This window comes from Macrobrachium nipponense, chromosome 4 (genome assembly GCF_015104395.2).
Source record: "Macrobrachium nipponense isolate FS-2020 chromosome 4, ASM1510439v2, whole genome shotgun sequence".
Lineage (NCBI taxonomy): Eukaryota > Metazoa > Arthropoda > Malacostraca > Decapoda > Palaemonidae > Macrobrachium > Macrobrachium nipponense.
In genome coordinates, this window is record NC_061100.1 from 89,533,463 (window position 1) to 89,561,191 (window position 27,729).

General features: G+C 37.3%; 1 protein-coding gene across 1 annotated transcript; it reads left to right on the top strand.

The window, feature by feature from the left end:
• LOC135211436 (fibrocystin-L-like) lies at positions 1-27,729 on the top strand. Its single transcript, XM_064244746.1, has 14 exons — positions 1-180; positions 3,001-3,100; positions 7,758-7,860; positions 9,989-10,113; positions 12,402-12,692; positions 12,907-13,033; positions 15,010-15,074; positions 16,333-16,454; positions 17,921-18,165; positions 20,231-20,416; positions 20,941-21,114; positions 21,376-21,559; positions 27,268-27,471; positions 27,711-27,729. The coding sequence occupies exons 3-14, from the start codon at positions 7,854-7,856 to the stop codon at positions 27,727-27,729; spliced, it is 1,749 nt and encodes a 582-aa protein (XP_064100816.1). The 5' UTR covers positions 1-180; positions 3,001-3,100; positions 7,758-7,853.

Genomic DNA, 27,729 nt, shown 5'->3' on the forward strand with positions numbered 1-27,729 from the left:
TCCCCCCGACGTCAGTGAGTACGAGTTGGAGGAGAGAATCAAGACATCTTTAGGGACTGACGGGATACGCGTCCAGAGACAAGGAAAGTGCCGCCACCGAAACTGGCTCATCCAGTGGCTGGGGGAACCAGGGACTAAGGAATTAGCTGTTGCCAATAGCACTGGACTTTCTTTCGATGGGTGAGATGTTTTTAATATTATCTATTTAAAAATTATACTAGGGAATATTTAAAGTGCAAAGATATTATGTACAACCATGAAGCTGAGTCCTCCTATTTACATTATGGAGGTCCACAGATGACTAAAAAAAAAAGTCATTTACTACCGTTTTAATAAGAGGATGTAGCAGTTCGTTTCTACCGAGATTCGTTTAATTTTGTCTCTTGTGGTAGCAGGGCTGAGATAAAATCTGTAGTCGACTGAGCATGCTGAACCGCAGACGTGTTTGAACTAACAAAACTTCCGAGTGAGATTTCTTACACACCTGAACTGAACATTACTGGTTACCTAGATCATACGTGCAATTTGTCATTTGTCGCCTTAGCAGGACTGAATGGTCGTTATCATCCTTCTCCGAAATCGATGGCTATTCACCCACAGTGGCCTCTGGAGTGTAACCTGAGCTAGATCTCTGTATGCAGTAAACATACATACATGAATTTCTAAAGCACAAACAGACAATACATGACATACACAAAATTCTTCATTATATATATATATATATATATATATATATATATATATATATATATATACACACACACACACACACATTCACAATTATCAATTAATAAGCTATAAATGACGTTTAATATCAAATCATCTCTACCTCGGGAAAAAGCCTAGAGGGAAATTGATAAGTAACAAGCAATCCGTCACCGGAGCGACTCCAAACCACCGTATGACCCTAATTCCTGGTTCCCAAGAGCGCACTCCACAAACACAGTCGCGCGCACTTTACACTATTCGCGTGAGGTGCAAAGCTTTATTTACTTGTTCTTTACAATTTTAATCGTCTTTAGTTATATTTCACTCTATAGTACTCCAAAATGTTTATTTGAATTCTTATCCATCACCCTTTTCAGCAACAATAACCCTGAAAAATTAAGGCTGTTTCTAAAGTAGCTATTACACAGTATTTGCAATTTATCTTTAACCCTCCCCCTTCCAATGACAGCGTCATCGATGGTTGGAGTCTACCTGGGGATGCATCAGGGGCGGATTTAGGTGTGCGGGGCCCTATGCCGGTGATCTTAGGGGACCCTCTCATTTATGGGCCAGGAAAGAGGGCCCTTACAGCTTGGGGGTGGGGTAGGTGTCGGGATTTTTTTTTTTTTTTCTAATTGAGCGCCTCTAGACGGCTGCCGGCAAGAGATGGCACTGCCATGCCATGCAATAATTGGTGTTATTCATCTCATGGGTACAAATCATGTTGCTAACCATACTTTGGAGTTTGCAGTTTGGATTCCACTCATCTGCTCACATGCGGATATTTTTCAGTTTATTTCTCACAACTTATTTTCACAACCAAATAATTGATCCTGAAATGAAGCCTCTCCTGATTTTCTAACTGAGCACCTCCAGACTGACTTTGAGACAAATGTGGGAATAAAAATTTTACATTTTTAACTATTCTATTTATTACTAATTGGCCAAGTTAACAATTTTAACTAAAAATTGGTCAGTGGTAAACTTTAAGGAAATTGAAATAATTGATAGAGGTAGTACCTAGTGGTCACTATGCAATCATAGAAAATTATTTTTTTCGAGCCTTCTGACTTGCAAACTGTTTGATGACATCATTATAATCAAGTCTCTCATGCTGTTTCTTAGTCAATTCTTTATTAGTTTCATCTTTGAGGATGATCGCTCCCCAGTGCAGTTTGTGACAAACGTAGAGATAAAGCCGTAATAGAATTTCAACATTAGCTGCAAATGTTTCTATGATGCCATGTCTGTGAATCATTTGATACATTTCACAGTTTTTTATAGGTGGTGGGGCGGTGGGGGGTTCCCAAAACTGGACCTTTTCTTCTATAAATATCATTGCACGTATAGGTGAAATACTTGAAAATATGGACTTCCAGAAATTTGTGTGCAGAGGGGGTGGGGGTGGGGGGGCGGCGTTTGACCCCCCAACCCACCGCCCCTCGAAACAGACCTGCATTTCTAGTTCAAGACTTTTTGCAGCCTTTGCACCACCTGATGAAGGAACTGTTTCATATGAAGTTCTTGGAAATCATGATTTTGACTATATTTTGTTAATTATTTTTTTATATATTTTTAATTATTATTATCATTATTTTGCTGCGGTGCGGGTCCTAGGTCATGGCCTGCTCGACCCCCCAAAATCGGCAGTGGGATGCATTCCTTGAAGATGGATTTCCCTTTTATGTTTATTCCGAGGTTGAGTAAATTTCAACATCTAGCCTAATGATTGTGAATATACAGAGACTAAGGGAGCTTCATTATACTGATGTCATAAAACAGTTTGCAAGTCAAAAGGCTCGAAAAAAATAATGTTCTATCATTGCAAGTGACTACTACTACTTATATCAATTTTTTTCACATTTCCTTGAAGTGTACCACTTATCAATTTTCAGTTAAAATTGTTAACTTGGCCAATTTGTAATAAATAGAATATTGTTAAAAAGGAATATTTTTATGCCCACATCTGTCTCAAAAGTCATTTAGAAAGGCTTAATTAGAAAATTGGGAGAAGCTCAATTTCAGGATCAGTTATTTGGTTGTGAAAGAAATTTGTGAGAAGTTTGTATGGAATCAACAGAAAAATATCCGCATGTGCGCAGGTTAGTGGAATCCAAATTGCAAACTCCAAATCATACATGCACAACATCCTGGTGGTCACAATTTCTGCTCAGAAACACACATGTATACTGTACATACATACACGAACATATCAGAGTTGTTCACTGGTACATATTCCTGACTGAAGTACTACAGCTTTAACAATCAATATTATTCCTTCGTGTCCTACAGACAGTCCCTGAGTCTAACGACGTGGAGACCACAGGCGGGGCGGGTGTCTCACGATCCAATCACTGCTGATTTCCTGTCGGTCCGAAGAGAAGAACCCTATGTAAGCAAATTCCGTACAGACTGTTAATGAATAGTTTTCAATCTTTTATTGTAGCAGAAATCTCGTTTAGTGTTTAAAAATTGCTAAACGTATTCCTTGGCATATCGATAGCACTGATGTGTATGTATTAATGAATGTATATAAGTATTAGTTGCTCGGTAAGTTGCATTGCATGAAATTTAACGAATGCTTGCTTTAACCCTGTCCCTACGATGGAATACTTCAGTCGCGCCAGTGTTTACGGTACTTTTCTGCTAAAAGCGACTTCCAACGCTCTGTATAAAAAACGTTTTCCTTATATTCATAGAGTCAACAGCATGATGTGGTGATCTCCTGCAGAGCACAGGACCTCACAGGTGGGCTTATTTAAACACATTCCAACATACAGCAATGAACCGGAGTGACAAACGCTATGGCAGCATATTTTTTACCTCTCTTTTATATATGTAATTATATCAAAGTTAATTGATCATTACTGTATTGTATACTCCTAAGTATTGTCCTAATGTCTGTTGTTTTCCGTAGGCATTCTTATGTGAAAATAGAAAAACATAGTAAAAACATGATTTTCTCCCGCTGTGCTCAGTATATTGCAAACAAACCTACGTTTGTTGTAATGCTTTGGAACGCAAGTTAGAAGGTTTAAATAAGATCAGCCATATGAAAGTAACTTTGAGTTATTTGGAATAAAATTATTCTTAAAAGAACGACAAAATGATAAAAATACCCGCCGAATCAATAGACTCAATATAGGCCTAACGTTGCTTGGCCGGGATTTCTTTACTTATTACCATTCTATAGTGGCTATCTTTTCTTTGTCAAGAAGATTCGGCAATTTTTATCAAGGAGAAATTATTTCTATAAAATCGTAAATAACTTCTAATTAGACTAAGGTTCAGTTGACGTGGCAGCTCACAAATGAGTAGGCTGAAACAGTACAGGTATAGCCTAGGCTACCAGACTTCCTTATCTTACTAATGCTAATCTATAAGACACATCGCTTGATCAAAATATAAATTAAACCAGGATTCCTTACACATATGAAAAGTACGCATGATATTTGCTTTAAACTGAATAAATGAAGTTGTTTTCTATGATTTGCTTACGCCGTCCTAACTTCTCTTGCCAAGTGTAACGTTTAGGAATTTCGTTGAGGAAACCACGTTTACTAAATGCATTCTATTAATCTACTCTGATGGTGACACTCGTTTAAAACTAAAAACACTCATTGTATAGGCCTATAGACTAAACTACTGCAAAGATTTTTTAATGCATTATGCCTGACAAAATACAGCATGTGCCTTTAATGCATCACAGTAACGTGCGCTGAGGCAGATTGTGGATTTGAAGTCTTCCAGAAATTAAGAAATTCAAAAACTTTTTGTTTAATCGATACTTTGATATGGAAAATCAAACAGTGAATGTAGAATTTGCAGTGCGATCAAATACATCTGACGAATAAACTGTTAATTTATCATTGGGGTACTGCCATCGCTAAGGAAGTGGTGTAAACCTGGATAAGCCGTCAAAAAGTAACGCTTGTTGACACATCCAGTAACCTATAGCCCTCCTTACTACCACGGTCCTAGACCGTGATTGTTATTATGTTATTGTGGTATATATAAGACTAATAATATTCTGGATTTAAAACTGAAACCTCCACTCTACTTACGTGCCCCAACAATTTACTGAAAACACATGTTAACAAAAAACGTAGCTGTAACACTACACCAGCTGACTAGCACAAAATTGTGTGTAAATAAAATTCAGTATGCTTTCCTCACCTGTAAAATGTTATCCCACGTTCTCTTAAGGTATTCCTACGCACATTTCTGCAATTATAACTTGCGCAGTGTAACATTATGAAGGTAATGAACAAAAATCACAGACAACACAAAGCACATCATAATTTCCGCGGTTCCTGGGTGATTGAGGAGGACGGCTGCGAGGAGCGCCGCCCTGGTGGTGGCACACTTAACTCTAGATACCTTGCAGAGTTGCAGTACTAAACCTAGATACCTTGGCACTAAATTACTAACGGTATTAGGCTAGAAGTAAGCCAGAGATCTTGTACGGTTTAAGGTTTCTGCAACGAGGTCTGTACTAATATCAGACATCTCATACACCAAGACTCAGAAGACTGGTCTAATATGCTTATACTGCCTCAGACGACGTATTTGGTCGTCTACTCTCTTCCGTCTTGCCTCACCAATAATAATCTTTGGGTTGGTTTTTTGTATTTTCATGATATATAGAGTTAGTGTCATGATATATAGTTACGTTTTTATAATGGCATGATACATTTTTGGCCGTATTTACCAAATCTTTTGTAGGATAACATAATTCTCGACAAGGAAGCTACGTTACCGAGAAGGAAGGTTTGTTTACGTCTATTAGCTTTAGTGTAGCCTACCTTTCGGCAAGCGTCTTGGTTTTTATGTTACCTTGAAATTATAATATATAATTATGCTTTTGTTTACAATATGTGCCTATGTTTTGTCATAAAAAGCAACTGACTGGATTAGCTTAAAAATCGGCGAACGCGAAGGGTATTCCGTTTACCAAGAACAAGTATTTGTTTACATTAATGAGCTGACTGCTTGCCAGATGAATTTTTTTTTTTTTTTGTTTATCCATTTTTGGCCGCACTACATTTTTTTTTTCAGCGGCTTTTCCTGGCTTGATGTCTCACAGATTTTCGGTTGAATAAATTAAGGAAATACCGATTATGGCAATGATAACGATTATGATGTTCAAAGTTTGAAGGTAATAATTGCAAGCAATTTAATAACACGCGAGATTATAACACTCTCATACAGTAATTGGATTCACAATAAAACTGAAGACTACTACCTCGGCGTGGTTCCCGTCAGTCGCCTACCGGGATATTCAATGCCTTTTTCATGGTTTTGTTTATGTTTGAGTCATATGTTTGTTTATTATATTTATCGTCTTTTGTTTGTTTTAAGTCCATTCCGAAAGAGGCGAGGTAGTAGTCTCCAGTTTTACCGTATGTAGTACGAACTTGGTTATACAAATGAATGATCTGCTAAAATTTTTTCAAGAAATGTATGATCATACTGTAAACGATTCAAGTATCTCAAGTAAATGAAAACTAGCAGGTATTACCTAGAAATCAAGGTTTCTGATTTAACTTACATTGGATGTGAAAGCTTATGATGCAACTGAAATTGTAATAAGATTAGTTCATATACCTAGCCTACCATTGAAAGTTAATTGTAAAGGACAGATGTCAGTTTGTAATAAAAGCAATATTACTTGATGGAAATAGATTTTATGACTAGAATCTGTCTGTAACTTATATTTTAAAAAAGTTAAAAAGTAATATACTGCTTGATAGAAGGGTAAAGATGGAAAGAATCTTAAAGACTTGGTCGATTTTAAAATCATGTTGAAGCCAGATTAACTGAGAGATATTTTCCAGCACAATATCTGGATAAAAATCACAATCCTTAATGTGTAATGTGTTCTGCAATCAATGTGTGAAGAAGCTGCCTGTCTATATCATTGATTGTCTTATAGGATATTATAACTATAAAGTATACAAGAAGTTTTGCAAATGAAGAAAATGAATGTGAAATATATTGATGATGTACAGAAAGATGGTTTGTAACTAATAATGATATAAAAAAACAAAGTAGGTACGCGTTTTTTGTACCTTGTCTAGATAGTTATTCCTTTTGTGAAGCCTATGCTTATATTATTACATATTTTGTTGTACAGAAACGTACATAGAGGGTACAAGAAGCATTCCCATTGTGGAAAATTAACTTATTATACGTTGGTAGTGTACTAAAGGATTGCTAGAGCACAAACAAAGATCTAACAATGCAATGTGATTGTACTTTTTACAAATTTTACTGTTGTTTAAATTTTTTTACACACAATGGACAATTGTATAAGCTAAAATAATGACCAATTCTGAAAAAATATAGTGCTTAAAGGAATTAGCCCTGATCTCTCTCAATTTTGTTCCTTTTTATCATTCTGAAAGCATTTTCAGTTTTTCATGTAAAATCTGCACTGTGCTAAGAAGAGAGCCTATAAATTTCGCAGCGAAGGAGTCAAGGAAGATTAGCTAAGTATGTAAGAAATGTTAAAGCCTCTTTTCATGTACTGAGATAAAGGATCCAGGAAGACATTTTTAGTATGGATGTACTGATGAAAGAGGCTTTTTATGTAAGTAGGAAAACTGTCTCAGTATGTGATTACTGAAAAGTACACAGGAATAATCAGAGTAAATAGGTGACTAATGATAACAAAATTGAACTTCGTTAAAGAAAAAAAACGTTATCTAACGCCTGATCTGTAACTCTTAACAATATTTGCCATTGATACATGAAGCAAAAAAGGTTAGTAGTTTCATGTCGTGCAACAGACCTAGCCACACAATACCTCTCTCACTATGCTGATAACGGTTGTAGTTGGCGCACACCAATATATATATATATATATATAATAGATATATATATATATCTATATATATATATATATATATATATATATATATATATATATATATATATATATACGTATATATATATATATATTATACTATATATATATATATATATATATATATATAAACGTTTATATCACATAGTTATATGTAAAGTAATTAACAGATTCATTTCAGGTTGCAGTGACAGTTAATGGCTACCGATCTGCTTGCTTGGGCGACTGTGCCTTTTCTTACAATGGAACCAGCAGGGCATTGGTCAAGTCGGTGGAAATGTCAGGTATGATTTTGTATTTTGTAAAATGGTTGGATATAAAATAGTCACCGGTTGGCTAAAGGCTTCCTTTCGAAATATATCCATGTTTGCATCAAGGTCTGCATGTTTCTCTAGACCAGGGGTCTCCAAACTTTTCAATGTAAGGGCCACATTATACATTTCCCACATTTATGCGGGCCAAAGGAAAAAAAAAGAAAAAAATAACAAATCAGTGCCAGTAATTTAATTTCCTCAAATATTAGAGTATAAACATGGAAAAATTAAAACATATTTTGTTGAAAAAAATCAGGGTAAACTAAATAGATTCCTGCCTTTAGTTTTATGCAACCAAATTAGTGTGATGAATGATACTGACTTTTTGACTTCAAAATTTCATTGAAATCAGGTTCCAGATTAGATGAGCCAATTGTAAGAATTGATTTCAAATGATCATCAAACAAATTGGCTCGATAGTTAGATTTCACATACTTAATTTTGGAAAATGTTTGTTCACACAAGTATGTTGTACCAAAAATGGACACAAAGCTACAAGCAAACTTTATCAAATTTGGAAACTGATCTGGCTGCTGGCATTTATTAAAACTCAATCAGATTTCCTTCTCTATACTTATCTTTCAGTCTGTCATCTGCCAGGAGATCAATAATTTCCATTTGAAATTGAGTTGGAAGATTTTCAGCATTGAATAATTCAGCGATGCCAGTCGTGCGATAATTATTTTTTCAAGGCCACCACACAGGGGTTTGCTTGGCGGGCCGGATGAAATTATGTGGCGGGCCTGATGTGGCCCGCGGGCCATAGTTTGGAGAGCCCTGCTCTAGACGATACAAACTACTCTACTTCGTGTTTGTTTCAATATTCCACCCTTGCTTTTTATATTCAGTTTCGACCCCCGTAGAGGGGTAGTGCCGTTAGTGCACGTGATGTGGTGCACTGTAGCCATTAATTACTTAGGTCCTTTGCAGCGTCCTGTCGGCCCCCAGATGCGGTACCTTTCATTCTTTTTACTCTACCTCCACTTATATTCTCTCTCTTCTTACCTCTCATCCTCTCCTAACAATTGATTCATAGTCTAACTGGTTTGAGGTTTTACTCCTGTTACGCGTTTCAAAGCTTTTTACTGTCAATTTCAATTTCAGCGCTGAATGACTACATAGGTACCAGCGCTTGGCCTTTGGCCTGTGTTCTGTAGGAAACAACGAAAATGAATCAAAATGTTGTCATCTTATTTATGTTGATGATGCCTAGGAGTTTGCAAATGTCTTCACTTAAAGAGCAACAAGTTTGTTTTCCCTTTTAGTTGCAAATATGCACAAGGGTGTTCATCCTTTCATTTGGAATCATACACGAAGCTTTGCTGCACCGTTGCATAACTCATCAAAGGATAGGTTAGTTTACTTGTTAGTTTAAGAATGTTGACTTTAAGTAAGTTGGTCAAGTAATGCCTGTTACTTTACTTAAAATTTAGATTTGATATCAGCGTTAATGATAGGTTATGAATATTGAGTTCTGTGTAGAGTAGACAAAGATAGACGATTTGAGATAAAAACAGGATTAGAATCGTCGAGGAATTTAATGAAATCTTTCTTCTGTTCATATTTTGTTTCTTTTTCTTTCTGTTCCTTTTATTTCTGGTAATATCGCCACTTCAGCATTTAGTAACGTGCAATTATTCGCTCAGAAATGTTTACTTTAGCTCTTATAATTGGTTCATCTTACCTGCTTCTCTTGTTATCTCCCTTTTGTAATTTATCCATGGCATCTCCCGTAGCGGAGGTCGGGGGGTGTTGGTAGGGTGTGTGTGTGTGTGTGTGGGTAGTGTCGTCAGTACACTTCACACGCGGTGTACTGTAGACATGAATTAGGTTTTCTGCAGCGTGCCTTCGGCCCGTAGCTGCAACCCCTTTCATTCCCTTTACTGTACCTCCTTTCATATTCTTTCATCTTAATTTTCACCCTCTCGTAACAATTGTTCCATTGTGCAACTGCGATGTTTTCCTTCTTTTACACGTGTGTAACCTTTCACCCCAATTTTCCTTTCAGTGCTGAATGACCTCTAGGTCCCAGCGCTTGGCCTTCGTCCTAGATTATATATTCTATTCTGTTCCATGGCATCTCTTTGCATTCTTTCAGATCATGGCGCGTTTCATACCCTCACCATTACCGGTTCTGAATTCAGGAGCAACAACACCAAAGACTTCTTGGTCTCCCTGGGAGAGGGTCGGACTTGTAACGTCACAGCAGTGACGTCGACAACGGTGAGTTTGTGATTGCAAACAATATGACCTTTTTTTTTATGCAGGACTTGTCTGGAAACATTGACTTTTTGAATGTACACTCTAGGTATACATGCCTAAGTTTTCGTAATGATCACTGCGTCGTGCCTTTTGGTGTTCGTGCATTTTAATTTTTATTCGTTTTGAACTGTAGAAAGTTTTAAGTATTTGTGTAATTGATTTTTATAGATTTTATTTAGGAACAGGAAGTGTTTATGATACTGCTTTTTCTGGAACATGTTTAGAAACTTCGTATTCATACGTTTTATTTTCTAAAACGAATATGGAAAAGTTTTGTATTTGTAACTTTTCTTTATAGAGCGCAAATTTTATGTTTTTGCATTTTTATATATAATTTTTGTTTCTGTAAACTCGGCAAAGAAACTTTCAGTATTTCGGAATTCGTTTTTCTGCAGAACTCCGAGAAATGTATTTCATGTCTCAGAAAAACTGAGATGTTAGGACAGCCCTTCTCGCCTCTACTTCAAGACAATGAAGAGAACATAAGGCGACCTGTGTGAAGCGCCTCAGCGGCTTGGTTGGTATGGTATTAGAGTCCCACCTCGGTGGTAGCGGGTTCGATTCTCGGCCATTCCATTAAGGAGTGAGAGATGTGTATTTCTGGTGATAGAAGTTCACTCTCGACGTGGTTCGGAAGTCACGTCAAGCCGTTGGTCCCGTTGCTGAATAACCACTGGTTCCATGCAACGTAAAAGCACCATACAAAAAAAAAAAAAAAAAAAAAAAAGGCGACCTGTCAACAGCAAGGGCATGCGGTCGTGAAAAGCCCTTTGCCAGACAATAACCCTTGACTGATGTCGTGAGGAAGGCAGTGAATGGAGAAGGCGCTTCAGGCAACCGACCTCTCACTGTGGGATAACGGTGGGAAAGTAGAAGGTGACAAGTAGATGGGTGGTTATTTAAAACACAAGCAAATACTTGTGATACGTGACATTTTGCCTTCAAATGTCTACATAAGTTTATACGTTCCATTGTGTGATGGGGTTAGATGCCTTCAGTGTCCTTCAGGACATTATACATCTTTATGTCTTGGACGGCTTCTTTCCTAAATCACTACTGGTATAATAAGGCTTCGAATCCTGGATGTCTTTTGATGAACAAAGTTATTAGTGTCACTGGGTTTCCCTGATAAGTGAAGGTGCCTCTTGTGACTCGGATGGTACCAATGTGCCAATAAAGTTTCTAGATGACTCCACTTCGCTTAGGAACGCTATTCTTTTCGTTTCTGTTCAAGGAAACAATTGAGATGGTTTTGTCAGTCCGTCCGCAATTTTCTGTCCGCAGTTTTTCTATTCGACCTCAGCTCTTAAAAACTATTGAGGCTAGAGGGCTGCAAATGGGTGTGATCATCCAACCTCCAATCATCAAGCATGCCAAATTGCAGCCCTCTAGCCTCAGTATTTTTTTTCTTTCTATTTAAGGTTATATTTAGCCATGATTGTTCCTCATGGAACCACAGCAACACAGGCCACCACAGCCGGCTGAGAGTTTCATGGACCGTGGCTCATACAGCATTATACCGAGACCACCAAAAGTTTGATCTATTTTCGGTGGCCTTGATTATAGGCTGTACAGAAATCTCGATTGCGCAATTTTTAGTTGGTTTTTATTTACTTCATTATTTTTTTATGAAGTGATTTCATTACTTGTCAGGTTCTTAATTTCATCTATAGATTCTGTGGAAGGCACTGCTGCCATGCACCCCCCCCCACCACCCCCCACCCCAAACGATGGTGCCGGAAGATAACGAAAGGGCCAGATGACTACATCTTGCATGCAGCCCTTTCTTTTTTTTTCATGAAATAAATGATCATCATCATGAGTTGCTCTCTCGAGTGCGGTGTTTTCCTTACAGAGAGGAAAGAACTAAATTAAAGCTGTTGAACGTCTGCCGATTGATCTTAATGTTATGTAGGTTAGGAAATCTCTTTCATTCTATGTTGAAGACAATTGATTTGTGTGTTATGAGATGGAGTTTGGATGACGCATCCCTCAGCGGATCATACATGCTGTATACCAAAGTTTATAGATATTTAATTGTATAGTGGTTATATTTATCCATTCTGGAAAAAAAAACTATAACCAATCTTTTTATATTTTTGGGTAACACTGTTTATTTAAAAGATAAAAAAAATTAGAATGATATCTTGTTTTTATATCAAAGGCCATATTGACTTTTTTAAAATCGTGTCTTTGATAGCAGCCATGTTTATCCGGTTAGTGTAACTCTCTCTACCTCTTATTTCAAGGTTACGTGCACTGCAAGAAACCTCACAGCTGGGAGCCATCCATTGTCAGTGTTTGTGCAACCTGCAGGAATTGCAAGCATGGAGAGACCTCTTTTTGTCGAGGTGCCTTCGAAACCTGGAGGTGTCGGTCCTCTCACCGGCGCCGGTACTTTGAGGGAGCATAATGTCACCTTAGCTGTTCCCACCTTTCCCATGAATCAGTGGGCGAACATCTCTGTCAGAATTGGTGGATCAACTTGCAAAATAACTGAAATCAACAATACATCTCTCAAATGTGTGGCTCCTTCCGGGGTATGTCTTTTGGTATTTGAGTTACGAAATGTTTGCATGTAAAATGATGAAGGCTCTCTCTCTCTCTCTCTCTCTCTCTCTCTCTCCTCTTGCATATGCATACACAAGTTCAGATATAACAATGGAAATGTAATTGAACTACAGTTACTTTGTCACAGTCTTCCCTGGATATCAATGTATTTAGTTAATTCGGCAACTTTCGATCTCTTTGCAGGCAGAAGGTCGGGTCATCATAATCATTCCTGATGGCCAGAATGCAACTTCAGTGGAAGGTTTCTTCTACAATTCCTCTCTCTCTTTGGGCATCATCTTCCTATCTCCAGAAAAAGTTTCCGCAACAGGTAAGTGTATGTGTACCGCACCTTGGAAAGCAACCATTCCAAGTGTCTTTGCCCGAACGGAGTAGTATCATCTTGTTTGACCTTGACCTCAGCTTTCCAGCCCCATCCTAGGTCATTGGGACACCGATAAAGATTTCAACAAATGTCGAATTTCTGTAATCAAAAGTGGGTGGCTTGATACCATACACCTTGTTCTCATTAGGGGGACAGTGGATGACCTTCGCCCTAAACTCTGTTGTGTTCTGTGTGATAATAAATGTCTTTTACCCGCGCACCTCATCTACTAAAAATTGCAATAATATAGCAAAATTACTGATGAAATTAATTTTATTGAAGGATGAGGGGTCTTCTTAGGGGAGAAAATCATTCGTAATCTTCAGCAACATTTTAAGGATGAGCAGTTTCTGAAGTCTTAATTTCTTGAGTGAATAAAACAATTTAGGGAGTATTTTTACCTTCAGTTCATCTTTTAACTGGAATATGTTTGTCGGTTAAAGCTAATGACTTTGAACTAGGTAAAAACTACTGTTCAATTACGATTAAATACGGATACACACTCGAAAACACTCGCACACACACACTATATATATATATATATATATATATATTATATATATATATATATATATATATATATATATATATATATATATATATATATATATATATATATATATATATATATATATGTGTGTGTGTGTGTGTGTATATATATATATATATATATATATATATATATATATATATATATATATATATATATATATATATATATATATATATATATATATATATATGGTATATATATATATATTAGTATGTATATATATATTATAAATTATATATAGATATATATATGTGCATATATATAATATATATATATATATATATATATATATATATATATATATATATATATATATATATATATATATATATATATAACGTCACCGTGACATTTCATACAAACATTAAGCTACAAAAGTTTAACATCCAATTCGCGTTACTTCGCGAATATCACTGAAGGGGAATTGTAAGACATAAATGGTCACACACACACACGCTCTGACTTACATCGGGATCAAATCCCTGTCTCTCAAATGACAATTTCCAGGGAGCCACCGTTGGTGAACCACAAAAGTTATAAAAGGAGCTGAAAACTTATACATAAATAAATACTCCTGCATCTGAAGTTTTTTCCTGGGTAGGTTTTCACCTTAAGGCCTGTCCACACTAAGAAACATCGTTCGCAAACAATGTTTGCAAACAGTTTCGAAACTGTTTGCAAACAATGTTTCCTGTCCAGACCTCAGTTGTCGTCAGGATGGTTGTCGGTGCAGAGCCTCTATATTCTACTTCTTGGCTATTTTAATTCATTCGATTCGAGGAAGAATAAGAGAAAGATAAAGAGATGGGTAAGGAAGTTTTTAGAAAAAAGGAGCGTGTCGTGCTGACTTACTTCTGGAGGAATGGAAAATAGATACATATGTACACGTATACATGCTTGCATACATTTACATACATATATATGCATATACATACATTGTACATGTGTCATATACATGTATATATATATCCTATGATATATATATATATATATATATATATAGATATATAAATATATAATATGTAGTCCATTTTATACATGTGCATATATACATGTACACACAGAAACACTAAATGTTTTCCATTCCGGATGGGAAACAAATATGCGGTGAAAAGTGCAAACAATGTTTCCTAGTGTGGACAGACCTTAAGATACCAGCTAATTTTACCCGACTTCTCGACGTGCCTGTAATCGGCGCGATTGTGATGCAACTAATGAACACACGAACATTCCTTCCATAAAAATAAAAATCTGACTCGAACCCCATCAGTCTCTCAGATGGAGATCTCGGATACTGCCATGGCTGTCCTTGTGTCAATCTTGAACAGATTCTCTGAATTCTTATTCTGAGTCTTTCGTTCCTCTTCAGGTTTTGAAACGCTGGCAATATCCGGACGTGGCTTCGGAACCGACGGCGCCCACGGGGAAGTGAGAGTAAGTAAAGCCCAAAAAGGCTTACTTCAGTTTTCAATTCGATCATTTTAAGTCAGGCCAAGATATTTTTTTTCTTTTTTTTTTTGTCATGCTATGGCTTTGAAGCATTTAAAATAAATTGTGGAGTCCAGTTTACCGTAAGGAGGAGGTTTTCGGAAGTTATTATTCTACATTTTATCCTTTGAAAATTCAAATGCATTTCAAGCCAGCCCTCTTGGGAGGTAGTGCCGTCATTGCACCTAGCATGGTTCACTGTCAGCATTACTTGAGGTTCTTTGCAGCGTCCCTTCGGCCTCAAGCTGCATTATATATATATTCTCTTTCTTCCAACTTACTTATCACCCTCTGTCAAGTATTTTTTCAACATCATTTCAGCGCTGAATGGCCTCATAGGTCACAGCATTTGGCCTTTGGCCTAAATTTTATATTTTATTCTACTTCAGGAAACTGATATAATTACAGTTTCATTGGATAATAACCAGTAAGTAGCCTATGACATAGATACTCCATCTCCACCACGACGTACATCATTTTATGCCAATTTCCCCAAAATTACAAAATTGATGTAGCGTGTGAAACTAATCGCACATGTTATTGTCTTAAAGAAATAACAAATTATAGTTTTTGTTAACAAAACAAAGTCCACATGCTGGAAATCTATAATCACGAGCGAAGCGAGGTCTTACTGGAAACGCTACTCAAATGCTAAAATCTCCAAAAGTATTGAAGATAAAAGAAAAATACTTTCGCAGATAGAACCTTTCATCTTTAGATTTCATCCCATATAAGATGTATTTTAACATATCATAAATTCACATCTAAATGAAGTTTTAATTATTACAATATATAAAATTTTCTCAAAATTGAAGATTTGAACACCTGAATTTGATAGTTTTCTCCGATACTTGGTTCAGTTTAACTGTCTTCTCACCTCCGCTGTAAAAAATCATATTGCTTTGTGTCATTTGTCATATTATTAGCATGTTGATTTTGGAAGACCCTCTGATGTTTTAACAAGAAGTTTCACGAGCTATCGCCTTTAGTACGTCCTACAGGCTTAATGCAATGTTTTTTTTCAAAATTATGGCATTCAAATCTTCAGTGACCGAGAATTCTTCAAAAATCCCGAATTCTGAGATTTATTGCAGGGATAAAATGCCTGAGAAAATCCAGTTGTTATTATTCAAAGGCACAGAATGCTCCCGAATGATTCAACTCATAATGAACTAATGGCTAAATACACTTGGTATTTTCTTAGGTTGGAGATCAGGTCTGCCCTGTGCTGCACTGGACGGAAACACTTGTGACATGCCAGGTACCGGCGGGGTTACGGCCAGGTCAACATTTTGTTCTTCTTGCCACCAGGGAAAAGAATTACAGGTATGACGGAAGCAAGAACGTGAATTGAATAGCATAAGGTGTTCTCTTCTATTTCAGTCTCGAGCGCGTTGCTATTGGTGTTCATGTTACGTTACTATGTTCAGCCATAGCAACATCTTCGAATACTTTCAAGACTCTCTCTCTCTCTCTCTCTCTCTCTCTCTCTCTCTTTGTGGCGGCTACTTCCCATCTTTATTCTTGTGTTTTGAGAAGATAATTATCTGTGTATTAATATGATGGTCTGTATTTACTTCGATTGAAGATGTTACAGTCCCTCCCCCAAAACTTTTCGAATGACGAAAATCCAAATATAAATGTCATCTTCATCCGTTATTCTTTCTCGCCTGAAGCTGCTCATTTTTGACGCAGCGCTATATATGGAGTCCAAATTTAGCCTCGGGGATTACTTCACAGTTTTTTAGTTGAGCAAAATAAACATTTAGGTATTATACTTGTTACTTATAGACATCTGCGTGAAGTGAAATATTACAGATTGTCTACTACAAGTGAATACATGTCATCAATTTCTTTTCTTTTATTAGTCTACGTCAATGAGAAATACTCATGTTCCCCCAAAATGGTACAAAGGAGGGTTTAAGGGGTAAAGAGCTCTGGTTTTTCGACGCCACGTCATAACAAATTTAATACAATGCATCATCCCATTGACGACAATAATAAACATCTCTGTATTTCGTAATTGTGTGAAATCAAGTCTTACTCTTTTTGACCCATTGAGTTATAGCATCGCCTACGACCTGTTATTTTTCTAATGCACAGTATATGTAAATTTTGCATACTTTGTAATATTTAAGACAATTCTTGTAGTGCAATCTTTTCATAAGTAATTTGTACTTAATATATTTTAATTTCCCAATGTAATGATCTGTAATCATTTATATTTTGTAATACTACCTGAGTACTCGGCGCTGAATAAGCCTGATGGGTTCCGGCGCTTTGTCCTCTAGACCTCAATCTCACAATTAATCAAACTACCTGAGTACCGTATCAGCCCTGATGAATGACTTGTCTAGTAATCAGCTGGGTGGAAAAGGTGTGTATGTTATCCCAGCCAATGCCATTCAGTGTAGAGGGCTTTGGGTTGCCTGTTGTTGTGCTGTAGGTACTTGGTAAGTTTTTTGCACAAAATAGTCGTTTTCTCTCCCTCTCCTCCGCACGGGCGTAGTGCTGTCAGTGCACTTCATGTGGTGCACTGTAGGCATTACTAAAGGTTCCTTCCTTTTATTGTACCTTCATTTAGATTCTCTTTCTTTCCTCTTACTTTCCACCCTCTGCTAACAGTTGTTTCCTAGTGCAACTGCCTTGAGGTTTTCCTCCTGTTACACCTCTCAAACTTTCTTACTGTTAGTTTCTCTTTCAGAGCAGAATGACCTCACAGGTCCCAGCGCTAGGCTTTTGACCTAAATTCTGTAACCTATTCTATTCTATTCCGTTCTCTCCCTCTCAAGTCGAGTTGGCTTTGTAAACGTGACGTTCAGCGTAACTGGCTCCTCGCTCCGGAGAGGGTCCGTCTACGGAGGCACAGCCCTGCTTCTGAAGGGAGGAGGGTTCGGTGACAACTGCTCCCTCATTGACGTCGCTGTGGGAGAGGACATGACCTGCGACGTGGCTTCGTGCTCCAACGACACGATCAGATGCGTCACACGTCGTATCCAGAGACGCCACTACATCAGGAATACCGGATCTCTCATAGGTACCGTAGTGCTTTAACTTAACTGAGGTTTTGGGAGTCTGGCTTTCTGATCTTCTTACAGCTGACATTAATTCCACAGAGTTTCTAGTCGAGAATGATTGCGTTTTATATAACACTCAGCTTTAGAGGTTTCTTTCAGATTGTGACGTTAAAATTTTAGGATAAAACATAATTTTAATATCGCGGCTTATAAGTAGAAAGTCCGCTAGGCCGAGGTCCTTTGATTTAGGTATTACTGTTCTTGGTTTGAATGAAAACTCCAGTATTTATCTTTTTCCTCTTTTAGATCCGGCGTTAGTGTTGCATAATGGCTCCAGATGAATTGGTTTGTAAATCAATTTTTTTGGTAATTAGGTTTTTTTTCATTTTAGTGATTATATTTTTCCAGTCGTTATAGATCTTTCACCCCATTTTCATGCAGAGTTAGGTCAAGTTTAGGTTAGATTGATCATATGATTTGAAAGCTTCTGCAGAATGGCATGGTCTTACAGGTAACATTTCTGTGCAAGTTGGATCTGATAGAATACAGATAACATAAATCACAAAACAGTAAGTTTGTGGGTGATTCTGGTGATATGTGATGATGTCTTGTAGGAGAAGACGGAGGGGCTGAAGGGACTGAGAAATAAACTCCCGATTCATAGGTCGTTTTTTTCCTTACGGCTCAGCTATAGTATATAGAGGGAGGCTGTGCGAGGCGGACAACTGACGCTCATGCCGCCATGCTCAGGGAGTGCAGACCAAGATCTTGGTGCAGAGTAGACAACACGACTCAGGCGCATGCCTTTGCAACGGACAATAATCATGAAATATACAGAGTGCATATGCACACAGCGACATATATATAGTAATCCATAGATTCCTTCTCCGTAGGGGGGTAGTGCCGTCAGTGGACATCATGCGGTGCACCGCAGGCATGACTCAAGGTTCTTTGCAGCGTGCCTTTGGCCCCCAGGTGTAACCACTTTCGTTCCTGTTACTGTACCTCTTTTCATATTCTCTTTCTTTGTCTTACTTTCTATCCTCTCCCAACACTTGATTCATAGCGCAGCTGCTTTGAGGTTTTCCTCCTATGACACCTTTCAAACCTTTGACTGTCAATTTCCATTTCAGCGCTGAATGACCTTATATTCATTTCAATCATAAATTTCTTGGTCTTCCATTGGATGACACCTTTCTTTGAAAGTGTATTAGCGAAAGAGACTGGACAGCTCCCTCGTGACAGATCTGCTCCCATCCACCAGGACTTGTTCATTTGAGGAAAAGGCTGAACTAGTGAGTGAAGGATGATACATATTTTCCTTTCGAATCAAATACTTATTAATGGGAGTTATGAATTAAATATGAAGAATTAAGTCCAGTAATGTTTGGTTATCGATACTGCAGGTTTGAGATAATTATATCTCATTTATATTCTCCTCTGAATAAAATAGCGGAATGCTTGTGTATATACGAGTATCTCTCAAGTAGCTAGTTGTTGATCTTAGATGGAAATCAGGTATTCGTCACATTCCATGATATATACGTATCATCCCGTAGGGGAGAGGGGGGGGGGTGTGCTAGTGCCGTCAGTGTACCTCATGCGGTGCACTGTAGGCATTACTTAAGGGTCTATGCAGCGTCCCTTCCGCTCCAAGCTTCAACCTCTTTCATTCCTTTTACGGTGCCTCCGTTCATATTTGCTTACTTCCGTCTTACTTTCCGCCCTCTTATCATAACAATTGATTCATAGTGCAACTGCCAGGTTTTCTCCATTTACACCTTTCTAACCTTTTTACTGTTAATTTCCGTTTCAGCGCTGAATGACCTCCTAGGTGCCAGCCAGCGTTTGGCCTGTGGCCTAAATTCAATATTCTATTAATTCACTGTAGTCTGACGTTCTCACCAGACGCTAATCAAATTTTTGAAGCTTTTCAGTATTTGTTTATATACTTAAGATTCCTCCCTGCCTCCATTGCCGGTACCTAACAATGATATAAGTTCACCCAGCTGCTATCAAGAGCAGAAAAGTGATCCAGTGGATTCTAGGATGAGCAGAAATACTATGACCTTTATTGTGTTGCAGGATATGGCCCTGGATACGCTTGGGAACCAAAAAAACTCGCAATCACGGAAGGCGACGCCGTCGCCTGGGCTTGGCAGAGGAGTGATCCCTTTTCTCTGCTTTCCTACAACGTCTTCTCGACGCCTTCTCCCTCTGTCAAGGACTTCGATGGGAAGGGCTTTAGATCGGGACCTGCAACCCCTGCTGGTAAGTATATCGGGATGACATATGTTCGCAGTTTCTCTTCGCTTTACACTTTCTTTTTTTATGTAACTATAGAGCCATTTGTAATGATGACGCGAGATTATACGAACTTCACCTATTTTCAAGAACTCTAGATGATTGATAATTTTTTGCTCGGTTTTGGCGGAGATAAGATATAGTTCCCTGACAAATCTGCTATTGGATATGAATCAGATAAGATGGTAAACAATGATACACGCGATGCTTTGGTAGCTCTGTATTTCTTAGTATGGTAAATAGCAGACATGTTGTATTTCGTAATTCTGCGTTCATTGTTTTACTTCATGTGACAAATAGGTACGATTCCATAGAAAATAATCTTATTCGTGCATTACTGACCTTCCAGTACTGTCAGTAGTTACAACTATCATACAATATGTTCTCTATTAATTCTTCTTATGGCAGGTTGGCAGATACGCCTTAGATTTTCGAAAAAGATCCAGCCTCCAGCTCTTACTTAAATCTTAACATCAATCAATCATCCACAGGCACCTTTGGTTACGCTTTCCCAAATTCTGGGACTTATTACTACGCCAGCGACCCCCTTTCAAATGGGATCGTCTTATCTGGACAAGTTGAAGTGACAGCACCAACTCCAGGCTTTCACACGATAAGGGTCACTGTTGCGGGAGTGGAAGCTGAATATAAGCCTAATGGTCAAGGTAAATCACAGTTCAAAGAAGCTGTTCCTGAACAAATGAGTCATAACTGATTATTCTAATATGGTGGTGTTGAATGAGGATCCTTACAGCTTGTGGATTTCAACCCAAGTTTAAAAATCTCGTTTAGAATTACTGTGACTTAGGTATCATTCATCATAAGACAAAGATCTTCTGTGCAATGGTTTATTCACGGTGATTTATTTTTTCTAATAATCTTTATCACTTTTTATTTTATCCCTATCAACATGGGCATCCATGAAGTTGTCAGTGTCACCTTAGATGAATGTGGAGCTAATCCAACTGCGGTGGAAGCAATATCAGGATGCCCGGATGGATATCCTACGATTGAAGACAAAAGTGCTTTTGTGTTTGTAACCCACCTTTGCTGGACTCCCCAGATCACTGGAGTGTCTGCCAACCAGACGCCTGTGTCCGAGATATTCAGGTATGTTAGAAGTAACCTTCTAAGACTGTATAGATAGACACTCGGTGACGAATTCAGGTAAAAAAGTCACAGGAAAAAAATTCACAGGAAAAAGTCACACGAAAGATAATTTGAGTCTCTTTAACCAATTGGTATTAACACATATGCACACTGTTTGTGTGAATGTGTTCGTAATGTTTTAAAAATGTGTTGTACAGGTAATGCATCTTTGGAATACGAAAAAAATAATAAATTTATTTTTGTCAGTCGAGTGGAGTCAATTGAAATTCAAATTCAAATAGTTTATTGATATTTATGATACATCAAAAGGAGCTTGTTAGGATGCCAACAGGACCGCTCTAAAACTTCTTTAACAAGAGAATGTTTAAAATATTCAAACCTCATCTCAAATTTATTGATATTTTTCACAAATTTCTTAATTATGGCATTGTTTATTAGATAACATATCATATAAACAAAATTAGTTATTTTGTTATTCCGAAAATCATCCAAACAATTACACTCCATAATGCAATGAAAAAGAGTATGGGACTTTGGAATACCGCACAGTTTACAAGAAATAGGTACCATCACTTTCTTCAATATGCTGCCAGAAATAACTGTATCCTAAACGAAGCCTCATTACAAATGTGTCATGCCTGGTTGAAGCTTTACCATACACAACATTTGTACTATTCATTACCTGATCATAATGTTCGAGGCTGCTACTATCATTATTCAAAAATTTCCTTGCAACATCCACTTCCCACCAGGTAAAGAGAAATGGATTAATATTCCTTAAGAGATTAAAGATTCTCTCTCTCTCTCTCTCTTCTCTCTCTCTCTCTCTTCTCTCTCTCTCAGAAAAACTTCCTGCTAATTCAAGTCTAAAGTCTTTAACCAATAGGTATTAGCACGCAGTGTGTGCGTTCATAATGTTTAAAAAATGTGTAGTACAGGTAATGCATGTTTGGATGACAAAAAAAGGAAGACAAAAATTGGTGTTTAGTCGGGTGGAGTATAAAGGGTTCGACCAGCAGGTGAAGAGAACAAGGAGGTTAAATAGTACACCTCCTTGGAAGAGAAATGGATTAACATTCCTCGAGAGATTAAACAGAAGAGTTTTGTTTTGGAAGCAACTCTGTCAACGCAGCGTTATATCTTCTGAAACAAAGAAAATGGAAAACAAATCTTTTTGTTATTGAAGAATCTCTGAACCAATAATTTTGTAATCAAAGTAATGAGAAGGATGCAATCAGTAAAATGATACATTAGGCATTATTGACAGGTGTTTAAAGGGATCCTCCCGTGCACTGTGGGCAAGGAACGGAAGCCACTGTGCCATGTTTCAAGTATTACATCATTTCCATCTGCTTCCGTCTATAGTCTGATGCTGGTGGGGATCTAAAGTTCATTTTACTACCATTTTGATTACACTTTCCTTATAACATCACATCGATCGACCATCGAACTCTCTATCGGTCTAGAAATCTTTACTCTTAGGCTTGCATTACGCGTATCTGCCTTAAAAGGCTTATAGTATGTAAGACAAAATTTATGGTAAATAGGGAATGCACATACTTACCTTAGTACGTTAAATAGGCATTATAGAGGAAGTGTATATGGCTGTTTGTGTGGCAGGAGAGGAAGGAATAACATGACTTTACGAAACGTTGGACAATTTCTTTTCTTGTTTTAATCAAGAAAATTAATACCTTACTTTTAAAGATACCATTTGTAAAGTGGATGCCATTCTAACAGCTCGCATACACTCACACACACACACGCATATATATATATATATATATATATATATATTATATATATATATATATATAATATATATATTATATATATATATATATCTATATATATATATATATATATATATATATATATATATACAGTATAGTGTTTACGTAATGGACAAAATTGAGAATTTATTTTTGTGACTTTATTACCGGCCACCATTAATTAGTGTATCATTTTTTCCTGCGACTTTTTTCCTAGCCGAAATTGTGATTTTTCCTATGACTTTTTTTCTAGCCGAAATTGTGACTTTTTTCCTATGACTTTTTTCCTACCCGAAATTGTGACATTTTTTCCTGGATTTTTTTTTTCTTTTTTTTTTCTAGTCGAAATTGTGACATTTTTTCCTGACTTTTTTCCTAGCCGAAATTGTGACATTTTTTCCTGTACTTTTTTATCTAGTCGAAATTGTGACATTTTTTCCTGTACTTTTTTTTTGCCAAAATTGTGACATTTTTTCCTGTGACTTTTTTTCCTAGTCGAAATTTTGAAATTTTTTCTAGTGACACCAGCCTTTGCCATCGAACATTTGGTTCCTTTAAATTAAGCTATAATGATCTCTCTTAGATGTGCCATTTACTGGTTTGGTTAACGAGTCTGAGCTGTGAATTTGTTTTTGAACCAAAATTTTACATGCCATCGCTATTTTTAGGTCAGCGAGTGTATCGGCATGAATTCTTGGGTTTGTTTTCGTTCAGTCAAAGGGTGATTTAATAGTACCGCTTTTCAGCTGGAAATTATTCAAATATTGGAGCTGTTTATATATTCTTTCGTAATCCATCATTTTTGCAGTAATCTTGCTTAATGAGGGCATCTAATTTCGCTATGAGTCTATATGGTTGAAAGATGTGAGGTCCTGACACAAATAATGGTAGTTTCCAGAAACTTCTCGAGACCAAATTCAGCGTTTTATGAGACTTTAGCAGAAATTACCACTGAATCTAAGAGTTTTTCTCTGGTCTACGTTTATGTCACCCTTTCCATTTATCGTATTATGAAGAATTTGAGATTTTAGTGATGATCACGTTTTCATCCCATCGACCTACAAAATATAATCGACTGTTCTCTTGATGTCAAGATTCTGGAGAGAACATTGTTTTTTTCATCCTTAAAAGTTAACGTCAGAATTTATATAAATTCACACTGATTCTTGTGAAAGGTTAGCATGTATTCTGAATACAAATCTACCCCTTAAGTAATCTCTGTAAAGTTCAGCTATTTAGCAACAACAGTAATGATGATATAGTAACAAACTCTGGTGTGTAGGTGTTTGCATCCGTTTACTTTTCTGAGCAATGTTTTAGAACAGATTTTCCAACATTTTATATGGACTGTTAGGTTTGGTATTGATTTAAGGGGAAAAATTGAAAAGGTAAACTCTACAGTAACTACAAGTTATACTTCAGCTGAGGGACAACCACAGCGTGCAGGTTAACTCGTTAAGTTAGTCAAATATAGCACTGTGACGTAGTCAGCTCGCAAAATCTTCAGTTCGTATCAAGATGAACACAGAACGAAGTCAACTCATACCCAGTTGCGTTATTGATTCGGATGACGTCTTTAGAAAACAACTGGAAATTGTGATTGGTTATAGGGATTTTAAATCATATATCCCTATTAGCTATATAATTCATTGATGCATATTGCTAATACCTCCGTATTCATGAATCAGGTAAAAATGTCACAGGAAAAAAAGTCACAATAATCTATGGAGGCCGATGATATAAAAACAAATATTGGCAGGCTGGTCAAGTGTGTTAAGTAAGTAAGTTTCCCTCCCTCTACCCCCAATACCCATGTACCATAGACAGGCCTTTACCTCGACTACTGACTCTCTACTCCCAATACCAACAGTGTTGCATGACGTCAGTCAATCGTTTGTCCCATTTCCACTGCTTTTGATTGAAGCTTTATAATATCTTTATTCTCTCTCTCTCTCTCTCTCTCTCTCTCTCTCTCTCTGACAAAATAATATATTTGGAACGACAACTGAATATTTCTTGAATACGATGTGGCATCAGTTTTGGCCTGACTGAAGTGTAGAGTGACTTTGACACCGACTTCCAAGAAATATAGGTATCTCTTATTTCTATGGCATTACTTAACTATTAATGATAAAAGTACATCTACAAGTACTGGCAAAATAGTTAAGATGGACTTATGTTAAAATAAAAGAAATAAAAAAGTTGTAAGATTTAGGAGAGAGAGAGAGAGAGAGAGAGAGAGAGAGAGAGAGAGAGAGAGAGAGAGAGAGAGGGGGCGGAATAGGAAGAAGATTAAAGTAGGTACCTGGAAATGAAATTAACCCCAATAATCTTATAACTGAAGCCTCAAGTTTTGTCTCAAAGACATTCAAAGGTCTGTCACAGTGACATTTTTTCCTGTGACTTTTTTACCGGCCATCGAATTCATACGCTATTTGTACAGAGATTAAGACATTTCCGAGTGGTAACTTTTCTTAGGAAAACGTTTTGGAACTCTCTCTCTCTCTCTCTCTCTCTCTCTCTCTCTCTCTCTCTCTCTCTCTCTCATAATTATCATGTTTACAGAAAGAAAAAAAGGGCAGGGCTCTGGATGGGTGGTATCACCGCCATCTTGAATTGATGGCGGTGGTGGTATCCTCCTGAGTAAATGGTTTTGCCCCAGGTCACCATTATTAGCGGGGGGAAACGGACACCCCCCAAATACATTGGGGTATACGTGAATCCTACTTATTATGGGGCTCAGCCACAACTCATTAATAAGGAGCACCATCTCTCATTAGTGTTATTATCCATCTATACAGTATATTATATATATATATATATATATGTGTGTGTGTGTGTGTGTGTGTGTGTGTGTGTGTGTGTGTGTATAAATTCAAAGACAGATGAATCATTTAAACCCTAAAAGAAGCCTCAGAATTCCAAATGTGGTTTTATCACTAATTATCAACCAAGTCCCTTCAGCTGGTGTCTGACTCCGTCATATCAAAATTTCTGACGCATTTTGTACTGCATTTAAATTAGATATACATTTAAAATATGCTAGTATAATCACTGTTGTTTTTGTTTTCTGTTATTAGGACCTACAGTGATTTTTTTGAACATGTTAACAATGAAAACAATATGTTACAGTGATGTCTGTTGTACAGTGAGTCCACAGGTCCACATCAGGCTTCCTACTCCCTCTGACCCCTTACCATACCTACTGGGTACCTTAGGGCATGGGCTCCAGCTGGCAGAAGCCACTTTAACAAGCGTAGTAGCGATTTTCAACTGAGCAGCCAAGTTCCTAAAAGTGATACGGTTTGATGAAGGTGATCGATCAAAGGGCTTATAACGGTCAATAGGCTCACAGGAGGGTCGTCACCCTTTTGCCCCGGATGGGATGCCGGGTACAAAGGCTAAACTTAGATTAGTATCATAATCACTTGTTATCCGTTTTAAAACTTATTCTGGGAAGTCTCTTGAGACAAATATGTTATCTTTCATTGTTTTATTACTGTAGGACCAGATGTTCTTACCTTGGAGGAATATTGGACCATTATTCCTCCAAGGTTCCTACGAGATTTATCACTCTGAGGCACAAGATAATCATCAGTTCTTTCTCCTATTGTCTTGACCTCTCCTTGGCTAATCCAGTGCCTGAGTTAATCCAGGACAGCTGCTCCTCATTTGAAGACGAATCACTTTCACCCTATAAAGCTGTGTTTTAGTAAAATAGTCTCTTTTGTAAGTTTGTTTTTGTTCCTTGTCTGCGTGAGAAAGCCTCCAAGGCGGAAGATATCACATTCCTCTGTTTCATTCCACGTGAAAAAAAAATGACCTTCATTTATATATTCTTAAACAATTTAGCACGTCCGGCTGGGCATCTTCACTTGTTTTGAAAATACTTGGAAAATCGGTAAAGTTAATTAATTTAAACATCTGTTCTTACAGCGGTCTCCAAGTGACGGTCGGAACGACCCTGAACATCACAGGTACCGGTTTTGGGTCAAACACTTGCAAAGCTAAGGTCAAGATCGGTGAGACGCATTGCAGAGTGACCTCCGTTTCTGACAGAGGGCTTTCTTGCACTGTAGAAGATCAAGAGGACCTCATTTCTCTGCGCCCTTTGCCGATAGAGGTCACTATAGCTGACAGGTCAGTTTTCTGAAATGGTCATTTTTATTTTTGCAGTCTGAAAGGTGCATAAGCTCCTTTAATTTTGCCTACTTTATTGAATCATATCTCTGCGCATTTATGCATACATTTTCGTATTAGTGAAGTTTACACAATTAATACATTTTGCACGTACACTCAAAATGAGTTAGTATCCACGTTTTCCTTCCATGTTTCGAGTATTCAAGTAAATCTCAAATTCGTCATGACATCATTTTTAGCACCGACGATGATGCTTAA